The sequence below is a fragment of the Leptidea sinapis genome, chromosome 29 (genome assembly GCF_905404315.1).
Source record: "Leptidea sinapis chromosome 29, ilLepSina1.1, whole genome shotgun sequence".
In the NCBI taxonomy this organism is placed as follows: domain Eukaryota; kingdom Metazoa; phylum Arthropoda; class Insecta; order Lepidoptera; family Pieridae; genus Leptidea; species Leptidea sinapis.
The window spans coordinates 6,441,967-6,453,940 of record NC_066293.1 but is presented as its reverse complement, the minus strand read 5'-3'; the positions used below and the strand labels follow the sequence as shown (position 1 = coordinate 6,453,940).

Genomic DNA, 11,974 nt, shown 5'->3' with positions numbered 1-11,974 from the left:
CTTGTTTCAATAACAGGAAAAAAACATTGCCATTTTTTTCAATTGGTACATGGTTTTGTTTATTTTCATATTCTCAATTCAAAATTTTGTTCTCTAAATCCAAGTTAAGATCCTTGCTCCTGTTTTTTTCACCTTCAGTTAGGTGCAGTAATTCTGGTTGGATAAAATATTCCAAGATAGTTTTGTGTGTTGTAAAAATCCGTTCATATAACAAATAAACTTTCGGACTTTCTGATTGCATTTCTTCATGAATGTCATGGAAATAGGGCAACACATAATCCAAAAAATTTAAGTATAGCTCTGTTGAAGGATCCATAGACTTCACATGGATGGTCTGAGCTGCAAGTAGCCTGCCATTCAAAACAGCATTTTGGAAATATAGCATATAACATTAAAGCTGGAAGCTGTTCTAAAAGCCGTTTGACCACAGGAAGTAGAGACAACCATCTTGTTTGAGCTGGGTGTAGAAGTTTTGGGCTATTTTGGATATAATTGTATACATCTTTTGTAAAATCCTCTAAACCCATCGGAAGAGTTTTACAGGCATAAAAGAAGCACACAAATGAAACGAGTGGCAAATACACTTCATCATGAATGAACAATGAATGGTGTGAACAAAACATAGTATTTGCACCATCAGCCGCAAACCCAATCATGTTCTCTTTGTAAGGAATATTTTCATTATCAAAATATTCTTTTCATTTATTATGTAATGCAGAGGCAGTGCCCTTTACAATTGGTATTAAACATAAAAAATTATCTTCCACATTGAAATTTACTGCTGTTCTGGCAATAAGCCAAGTGTTTTATTGTTTATTTGTCTGTGCTTTCATCAACAATCAAAGAAAATTTTTCAGTTTGTAAAGTCTTAAGTAATTCACTGTGAGATAATTTTCCTGTTACATTCGTAACAATGGCTTGTGCCTTAGTTTTTCAAATGTAATTTCTTTGGCTATTTCAAAGTCCGACCAAACATTTTGAATAAAGTTCTTTAGGTCACCAGAAAAATAATATTATTTGAATACCTATAGTGTCCTAATTAAAATTAATTTGTTGTGAATGAAATACAACAAAACAGAGCCTACATTTAGTAAATAACGAATTTGTAGACCAAGCCACTACTAACCAGCAATTATAAAAGTTAGATTGCCAAAAAACAAGCCATTCTTATTTCTCCAAATTTAATTTTTATTCTCAAATGACTTTTTTGACGGAGTTAGCTCAAACTGGGTGATTGATAGTTGACTTGCTATACCTGAAAACAAATAGTTAACTTTTCAAAAGATTGGTGTTATATATAATCAAAAAATAGATAAAACGAAAATGCGTAAAATTATTATTTAAAATATATACATGTACTATCATGATAAATTAATAAATTTTTAGTAATTTCGTTTGTAAGATTTTAATTAATTATTCAATATTAATTAAACTAAACTGAGCATAAAACCACGGAATAAAAGTTCACCTTTCACACATGCTACGCGCTTTAAACTATTTGCATGTTTATTTAGAATAAATCTTCCACCAGCACACTTAAGATCACACCTACATGATTTACAATAAAAATATCCTTCACCCTTGGTACTTTCTTGAAGCCAACCTGCAAATTCCTTCCCATAATTTCGAATATTTTTGGTCATAGTGTCTTTTTCTAGCTTTTCGTGGCGGAGTTCCTAACCTAGAACTCTGTGCAACGCTTTCGCTGCTGTCAGAATCCATTATATAAATAAATGCACGCAACACAGAACAAACAGCAATCAGCACCGTTAATACGTAGTTATTCAGTTTTAACAACAAAACAACACAAAACAGGAGCAAAGATTCACCATCGATTCCGCAACATACCAACCGGGATTGAGCCACAGAACAGTATAATAATGTCTATGAGCGTGAAATGCCCGGGCCCGAGTGGGTGGAGCAGGGTAGAGGGGTGTGTACGTTTTTAAGTCCTCTCGCGAAGTGTCATAGGGAATTGTCGCGGGTGTTAAGCGATTCGAGCTTTTTGTTCCATTCGTTGGAAGTGAGAGATTTGATTTTAAAAGATATTTGGTTTTGGAGTGAATTAATAATAGTGTTAAACCGACGCGTATGAAGTCTCTGTGCATGATGTCGGTATTGATTTTTTAGTTTGATAAGTCTTGTAATGTCGTGTGGGAGTTTGTTTGTTTGTTTCGGTGTGAAAGTCGAGATGTTCGCGTTACGGTCTTCGATTATAGCGTCAGTCAGTGTTTGTATGGTGTTGTCCACTAATTCGGGTTGGTGTAACTTTAAGCAGCCGGGGAAGAGGAGGGCTTCGTTAATATGTTTTTTATAATTGTGCCATTTACAATTACCGTATTTAAAGATAGGTCGCGAGATGCGCGCATCTCGCGACCTATCTTTAAATACGGTCCCGCGGGAAGAGGCTATTAATTTCGAAAATAATGGGACAATGGTCCGAGATAACGTCTTGGGTCAGTGGGTCTGTAACGTTTGTGATGTTTTTAGCAAGTTGCAATTTAGCGGCAGAGTGCCTAGGGTTGGAGGGGAGGTGGGTCGCTTTGTCGGGAATTAAAATATTATATTCGTGACCTGCAAAGTGATTGAATAGACGAGATCCATTGGGATTCGCTCGACTGCTATCCCAATGTCTATGACGGGCGTTAAAATCTCCGGAACAGATGACGGTGTTGCCGAGAGAGAGAGCTTTCGCGATGGCTGTCGTGATTCTACTGTCTTGTCTAGGGCAATAGAAGTTAATTATTGTTATGGGTGTCTGTGCGTGGGGAGACTCTAATCTAATTGCAATTATATCGCATATATCATGTTCCACCGGTATCAGTGAATGATGCGGTATATTTGACTTAACAAAAATTGCGATACCACCTCGGGCGCGAGTGTCTGTCCGTCCGTCACGTCTGTAACAGGTGTAACCGGGAATTGAAAAACGACGTGTGTTTCTTGTATGAGTGTAATGTCGATGTTGTGTGTACCAAGGAAATTTATGAGTTCTCTTTTCCTAGTCACAATACCGTTCTGTTAAGCGACGCTTCTCGTAGAGGACGAGCAGTGCCAGTCGGGGGAGGGGTTGGCGTCTCTTCATCCATGGATGCTCAGGAACTCGAATACTGTGATGATTTGCTCCTCGTAGCTCATGCTGCGGCAGAGCATAGGTTTCAGCTGACCTGCGATTTTAAGTTTAAGTTAAGTTTTATTGTTTCGTGTGTGGACATTTCCTCAGAGTGCCAGACTCTTCGGTAGTTTTAAGGGGTGAGGAGTCTCTCTCGACTCTTTTAAAAACACCTGGCATAGGGCCAGTGGGCTTAAGGCCTGGGAAGACATGTCTTCCGGACTGAGTGCCCGAGAGGGGCGGCGGTCCGGCAGTGGACCGCGTTGTGGGTGGCTGAAGGCCTGACGGTGACGGGGCGGTCCCGGTCATGACTGCGTTCCACCCTCGGCCGTTCGCCATGTTCGATTTGAACAGGCGGGGCTGGGGTGGTGCGCTTTGTCGGCTCTGGAAGCGCTCCTGGCGCTCCTTGACTGCCGCAAGGTAGATGCGGCGTTGGGGGCACTGGCGGTACGAGGCCGTATGTTCGCCGCCGCAGTTGCAGCACCGGACCGGAGCGTCCTCCCTCTGGCCGCACTCCGCTGTAAGGTGGGTTCCGGTGCACTTGACGCAGCGGGTGGCCCGGTTGCAGTTCCGTTCTGCATGCCCGAATGTCTGGCACCTGGAACACATAGTAGTATTTATTGTTGGATTTGTATTTATAAATTCGCACCGATTGGTGACAAATATATTTTATTTTTCTTAACGCACCGGTGTTAGTGCTCTTCGGGAGCGTCACTTGGTACCTTGGTACCAGTGCCGCTCGGCATTTCTCCAAATCAAATTGACTTTAGACATGATGATTGGAGTAGGCCTCACCTGTGAGGGTTTGGCCGATACCTGAGTTCCCGGTGTCTCCCGTACCGGGAGCGGCTTGAATACGTTGGCCGTCGCCAACGGCTTGGGGCGTCCGTTGTCCGGGCGCGGCTTGGCCGCACGTCGCCGCGTCACGGCGATCCAGACCAGCAGCGAGGCCGGGCTATCCGTTTCCATCTCGGTGATCACCTTCGCCGAGGGTTGCTCTCCGGGGCTAGGACAGCGCCTCTTCATTTGCTGCCGTGCAGCGGCTGGCCGGAGTCCAGCTCCGGCGGCGAGGCCGGGCTATCCGTTTCCATCTCGGTGATCACCTTCGCCGAGGGTTGCTCTCCGGGGCTAGGACAGCCCCTCTTCATTTCCTGCGGCACGAAACAGTCACTGATATTAAGATATTCTAACAACTGCTTCGAAAAAAACAAACTTAAAAAACGCGCATATAATTAATAATTGGCTAGCCGCACACACGCAATAATATTGTCAAATCAAGTTTGTCAATTTGTTTTAACAATATATGCCTCCGCATATTTCTCAATATTATTGCCAATATTTACTAATTTTAAAAGGCTCAGTCACGAACTGATCTTTGATCTACGCGGAAGTATGGATAATAAAAAAAAAAATGTGTCATATTGTGTATGGCAATAAGCCTGTTAAATAAGAAACCGCGAACTAAAAAAAACGATGGATTAAATAATGGATGCGAAAAAGAACGGAATTGAGCCACTTCCAATTAATTAATGAATTAAGACTCACAGAAAAAGATGATTTTAAAAATTATTTTAGAATGACAGAAAGAAGCTATCAAAAAATTTTGTCTTTAATATCACCATACATAAAAAAACAAGATACACTTATGCGGTAATCTTTAACTAATGAAGAAAAATTAGCAGTTACTCTCCGTTTCTTAGCCACAGGGAGAAGTTTTGAAGACTTAAAATATTCAGTAATTATATCACCCCGAGCTATAAGTGCAGCTGTTATGGAGACATGTCAAGCATTAATTTACATCTTGAGAGATTATATCAAGGTAAGTAAAAGTACAATAATTTTAATCAATATTTTTATTAAAAAAAATAATTAAGACAAAAGTTATTAATTATTACAGAGCTTCCTACAATCAAAACTTTTACACTAAAAAACAATTTATATACATAAATTAAATTAAAATTTGTCAATGAAATCTTTGATACTGATTTTTGCAGAAGCCTCCTTAGTATCACAATGTATGTCACTGTCATACAAAGTGTCTTGATTGCCCAAATTGAGTGAGATGAGTTGTCGTGATGGGTTCTCTCTGGGCTTTAATATGATCTGAGATGGATCACCAGAACTGTATAGCGTTGCAGTTTCATTAGGGTACACAGTAGTTTGATTCAATGCCTGTTTTTGAGAGAAATCAAAGTGTTTAACTGTAGCAGGTTGTGATGCAGGTTGCGGTGATGGATTTGATTGGTAAGAAATGATGCTATTCTGCGTACTTGGTGATGCTAGTGGTGATGGTATGAAATATGTGCTGGTAGGTGTTGCTGAATATGGATGTGGAGATGCATTACTTTTTGTAGACTCATTTATTTTTATGGAATTATTATTCAAATTACCAAGTTCTGCTTCAAACAAAATATCATTTATTGCTTTTTCCGCACACAGTTTTTGGTTTCTAGATAATTTTCGTAATTTTGAAGCCCACAATTTGGCTAAGTGATATTCTTCCTGGTCTTCAGAATGAATATTTTCGTTCTCAGTTTTTTCTAAAAATGACACTGCTCGTTCCATAAAAGTTTGATAATCAATGCCACTAACTTTCTTTTTCTTTGGTTAGGTAGGAGTTGGGGGTGTCGCTGGTGGATCCATAGATGACACTGAATATTTTTCCTGTTCTTGTGTCTCTCTGTCAATGTTGTCTCTCTGTAAAAATAATATCAATGTTAAATTGTTTCAGATTCCTTCAACACAAGAATAATGGAAAGAAGTAGCTGCTGAATTTGGACGCAAATATCGATTTGAGACTTGTTTGGGTTCTCTGGATGGAAAACACATATCGATTATTAACCCATCAAATTCAGGCGCGCATTATTTCAACTAAAAGGGATTTTATAGCATTGTTTTACTAGCATTAGTAAATGCTAACAAAGAATTCATGATGGTTGATGTTGGAATTAATGGCCGAATATCTGATGGTGGAGTTCTTTTTTCCTGAATTGATTTATTGCTGAAATCATAATTATGAGCGGCGGCCATATTTGAATTCAAAAATGATCATAGAATCGTTCTCTGCACCGCGGACACAATATCCATATTGCTGAAATCATAATTTTGTGCGACGGCCATCTTGGATTTCAAAAATGATCACAAATCGTTATCTGCACCCTTGAGAACCTCGGACACGATATCCATATTGCTGAAATCATAATTATGAGCGGCGGCCATCTTTGAATTCAAAAATGATCACAGAATCGTTCTCTGCAACCTCGAGAACCTCGGACACGATATCCATATTGCTGAAATCATAATTTTGTGCGGCGGCCATCTTGGATTTCAAATATGATTACACAATCGTTCTCTGCACCCTCGAGAACCACGGACACGATATCCATATTGCTGAAATCATAATTATGAGCGGCGGCCATCTTTGAATTCAAAAATGATCACAGAATCGTTCTCTGCAACCTCGAGAACCTCGGACACGATATCCATATTGCTGAAATCATTATTTTGCGCGGCGGCCATCTTGGATTTCAAAAATGATCACACAATCGTTCTCTGTACCCTCGAGAACCGCGGACCCAATATCCATATTGCTGAAATCATAATTTTGTGCGACGGCCATCTTGGATTTCAAAAATGATCACAAATCGTTATCTGCACCCTTGAGAACCTCGGACACGATATCCATATTGCTGAAATCATAATTATGAGTGGCGGCCATCTTTGAATTCAAAAATGATCACAGGATCGTTCTCTGCCCCCTCGAGAACCTCGGATACGATATCCATATTGCTGAAATCATAATTTTGTGCGGCAGCCATCTTGGATTTCAAAAATTGATCACAAAATCGTTATCTGCACCGTCGAGAACCTCGGACACGATATACATATTGCTGAAATCATAATTTTGTGCGGCGGCCATCTTGGATTTCAAAAATGATCACACAATCGTTCTCTGCACCCTCGAGGACCTCGGACACGATATCCATATTGCTGAAATCATAATTTTGTGCGGCGGCCATCTTGGATTTAAAAAATGATCACAAAATCGTTATCTGCACCCTCGAGAACCTCGGACACAATATCCATATTGCTGAAATCATAATTTTGTGCGGCAGCCATCTTGGATTTCAAAAATTGTTCACAAAATCGTTATCTGCACCGTCGAGAACCTCGGACACGATATCCATATTGCTGAAATCATAATTTTGTGCGTCGGTCATCTTGGATTTATCTAACTTCCCTAAAGTACATACATATATACAAAAATCCCGCGTGGCATCATATTCAAAATCATATTACGTAAATTTTATTTTAGTACTTTCCGACTTACATTTACCTATATATTTCAAGAAATACGCTGTCGCATCATCATTATTTTTTACTATGATTCCCGCTTTGTACTTGTTTGCTTAAATCTTACGTAATGTGAGCACGAGAGACACGAACACAATACCTTCCTTGACAGTGGTCACGGGCGTACTGCTGGCTTGAGCGAGCATGCAACCAAGGCGTCGCGTTTGGTTTATTACGAAAAAAATTAATATAAAATAATTCACAAAGCGTATTGATAAATCCCACGGTGAAAACTTATAAATACTTATAAACTATCGAATAAAATAAGTTTTGTGTTTATAACTATCATAGTTTTATGATAATATAAACAATTCAAATAAAAAAGACTATTTTTCAAAAAATAAATCTATCGAGATTTTTTTTCGTAATCGTGTTTTCGAGACAGCGATAATTTAGATAAGGAAATGAAGATAGACATGTCAAAAAATTGGAACCGTAGTATTTGTAGAAGTATGTTAAGTAGATTATTAAAAAATGTTACTTTTTAGGACTATAGCGCCTTAAGCCCGAATTTGATGAAGCTATATTCACAAAAAAATTGCAGTCCTAACGAACAAATATTCAACAAACGTTTATCAAGTGCTTGGTCTACAGTTGAGTGTGCATTTGGCATTCTAGCTAAACGTTTTGGTGTCCTTCAAACAACTATAAATCTAGAACCCGAAAAAGCAAATACAATTGCTTTAGCCTGCTGTAATTTACATAACTTTTTAATCAAAGAGCAGGGCACTGTATATTTGAACACAGTGGATGAGTCTACAGAAGTTAATTTATCCAGACTACAGTCTACTCAAAACAGAAACTATGAGAGAAACGCCAAGATTACAAGAGACATCTACTGCCAGTACTTTTGTCAAAATTAGTAAATGTACTATATCATAAGTTTCATTAAAATGTTATTGTTATAAGCATTAAATAATAAACATTGAACATTAAATAATAAACATTACTAGCCTGCCTTAAAGGTATTGGTTGTTTATCATTTTTTAAAAACAGTAGTTCATAATAAGTCCAGCTGGATGGAACGTAAAGTTCATCGGTTCCTTTACCCGAAGCTTTAGATTGCAAGACCTTTTTTAATTCTTTTCTGAAATTAGTTCTCAAAGAATTCAGCTTCTTTTTTACATCTTCTCTCGTGCTTGATGGTTTAATTTTTTTATATATTATCACAAGTAATTATCGAGTGCAATGTTCTTTTTCACTTTGTCGCGATATGCTTTAAATGATATATTCCATAGTTCCAGATAAGTTTCCCACAATCTAATGAAAAAAGTCTCTTTATCATTTGGGGGAACATTTTCCACACTGTCTCCGTCATAATTTTCGATCAGATCTTCGTCTTCCATTTTACAAAAATCCAACAAAAATCAAAACAAACAATAATATTTGAGACATAGAAAACAACTCATTTGACGTGCACTCATAGATAAATTATGTTAAACTAGAATATTGAAGTAAGGCCCGCACACACACAATAATATTGACAATAACCCTGCCTCCCCCTGAATATTGACGGCATATTTCAGAATTTCCGGAAATTCGCAATATTATTGATCAGTACGGCAATATGGACCGCACGCATGCAATATTATTGACAATATTAGCATTATTATCAATATTATGCAGCGAACTTCCGACCAAAGCGGCCATTTTGTCAGTTGCGACTCGGTTGTTGGCGCGAGCGCACGTTCGTTGTCTACTTGATGAACAGATCGCCCACCAAGGCGGTGAGGGACACTGTCCCTGAGCACAAATGGTCAAATAAAAAGGTAAATATGACTCACCTTAGAACTTTTGGCTGTTTAGCATATGCATTAGCAGAGAAGAGAAAGAAATTTGATGCAAAGTGTGATAAATATATTTTTGTAGGATATTGTGATGAGACCAAAGGATACAGATTACTAAATCCAACTACATAATCCTAAGGTGTGCATAAAAGCTAGGAATGTAACATTTTTGGAAAATGAATTTTACAAATCAGTCACACCAGAACCTACGGACACAGTAGAAGTGTCACTACACAAAAATCCTCAGACCCATGGTCAGTCTGACCCATCTGATCCACCTAGTAGACCTGTATTTCCATGTGATGACAGGGGGAGCCCCAGTAATGCGGGATCTGATGGAAATATTACTATAAGGTCACAACGGCAAAGGCCGGTGGTCAGTCGCAGGCAGCCTACACAAATAAGCCCAATATCTGTGAGCAGTATTGAATCAGATGATCCGCTCGATGAAACTAACATTCCAGGTGAAACGACAATAGACTGTTCCGACTCTGCTGAATCTTACTATGAAGCATCTCTGGCCGAGCTGTCTGCATATTCAGCCAGTGCGAGCTGGTGTTGTAGTGAACCAGAGACGGTGACAGCGGCCTTGCAGGGTGGAGATTCTGAGAGATGGAGAGCCGCTATGTCAGATGAGTATAGATCTTTTGTTGATAACAACTGCTGGATATTGACGGAACTGCCTAAGGGTCAAAGACTTGTCAAATGTAAATGGGTATTCAAAAAGAAGAGAGGATTAACTGGGGAAATTTTGAGATATAAGGCTAGATTAGTTGCTAAAGGATACACACAGAAACATGGTGTTAATTACTTTGAAACTTATTCACCAGTTGTAAGGTATACAACTTTGAGAATTTTACTTGCTTTAGATGCAGAAAAAAATATGGAGATAGATCATTTAGATGTAAAAACAGCTTTTCATAATAGTGATCTTAAGGAAACCATGTACATGGAACAACCAGAAGGTTTTATAGATAAAGAAAATCCCCATAGGGTCTATCGCCTGAATAAAGCAATTTATGGTCTCAAACAGGCTTCTAAAAGTTGGTATGAAAAGTTTAAAATTAATACTGTTTTGATAAACAAAATGAGTTTTAGAAAACTTTCCTCAGAGCCATGTGTATTCATTAAGAATCATGATGATGGGACCGTGACAATCTTGGCTCTTTATGTTGATGATATTATTTTGTTTACTAATAACCATAAAGAGAAACCTTTTATTAAACAGCAGATAATGACTCGGTTCAAGATGAAAGATTTAGGGCCAGCCCATCACATCCTTGGTATGCGACTATGTCGAAAGAATGGTATGTTTTCTTTAGATCAGTCAGAATACATTCGTAGGGTGTTAGACCGTTTTGACATGACAGATTGTAAACCAGCCAGACTGGATTAAAATTTGAGAAATGTAATAGTAATCATGATCTAAATTTACCATATAGAGAATTGATAGGTTGATGTATATTCTAGTGTGTACTAGGCCTGATATAGCTAATAATATTAGTATTTTAAGTCAATTTAATGATTGTTACAGTGAACTTCACTGGAAAGCCGCAAAACGCGTGCTGCGTTATATAAAAGGTACAATTAATCATTGTCTTACTTATGTTTAAAGTGGTATGGAACTTAGTGCCTATGTAGATGCGGATTGGGCTTTTAATGAACTAGATAGAAAATCATTTTCAGGCTTTGTATTTAAACTTGGTAATTCAACAATATCATGGGAAAGTAGGAAGCAAAAAATGGTTGCTTTGTCTAGTACTGAGGCTGAATATATGGCGTTATCGGATGCATGTAAAGAGGCTTTATTTATACGATCTTTTTTGTTTGAATGTTTAGGTATAAATTGTAAGATTTACATATATAATGATAGTCAGTCTGCACAAAAACTTAGTACTAATCCCATGTATCATTCAAGAACAAAGCATATTGATGTCAGGCATCATTTTATTCGGGAAATTATAAATAAAGGTATAGTTAATTTGTGTTATATGTCAACGGATAACATGATGGCTGATATATTAACTAAGCCCTTAACTCAGTATAAAACTGAAAAATTTGTAAATCAGTTGGGCTTGTCTAAGAATAACTTAGTTTAAGTTTTCATAAGTTATTATTAGAGCATGTTCTATGGTTGAATTATGTGTTTAACTTAAGATTTTGCTTATGTATTAGGTGAAATATTGTTTGGTCATTATGTATTTATGTTGAATATTGTATTAATGTTTAATGACCAGAACATAATATCATGTACACAATGTATATAACTGTAAGTTATTGTGAATGCTTCGATTAAGGGCCAGTGTTGGAAGTGTAAACTAAGCATCACGGAGTAGGTGGTTCGTCTATGGTGTTGTATTATCTTTACTCCTGTCAAACGTCTATGCTCTCTCTGCCTGCGACTGACCATCGACTCGCTGCGTTTTTCTGTGTGCTCCCAAAATATTTAAATAAATCAAGTTTGATCCTTTTTCAAATCTTTTCTTTTCACGGCCAATTTCAATGCAAATGTGTAACAAATAACAATCAATATTATTAGTTCATAAAACTGCTAACAGCCAAATATAAATAACTGACAACTGCCTAAATTATATATTTAAAGATCTAATAAGAATTGAGAGTTTATGTTTTGAATTGAAACAAACTTCACCTCACAAAGATAATGGAGAAAACATATTTGGTGAGTACCTATTCTTGTACATTGTAATAAATAAAATATATT

General features: G+C 37.7%; 1 protein-coding gene across 1 annotated transcript; it reads right to left on the bottom strand.

Moving 5' to 3' along the window:
* Window positions 1–254: 254 nt before the first annotated feature.
* LOC126973562 (uncharacterized) lies at window positions 255–1,165 on the bottom strand. The gene is given in 4 exon segments (XM_050820894.1): window positions 255–515; window positions 780–798; window positions 800–924; window positions 1,151–1,165. Coding segments are annotated over 4 exon segments (420 nt in total).
* Between the last annotated feature and the right edge of the window lie 10,809 nt (window positions 1,166–11,974).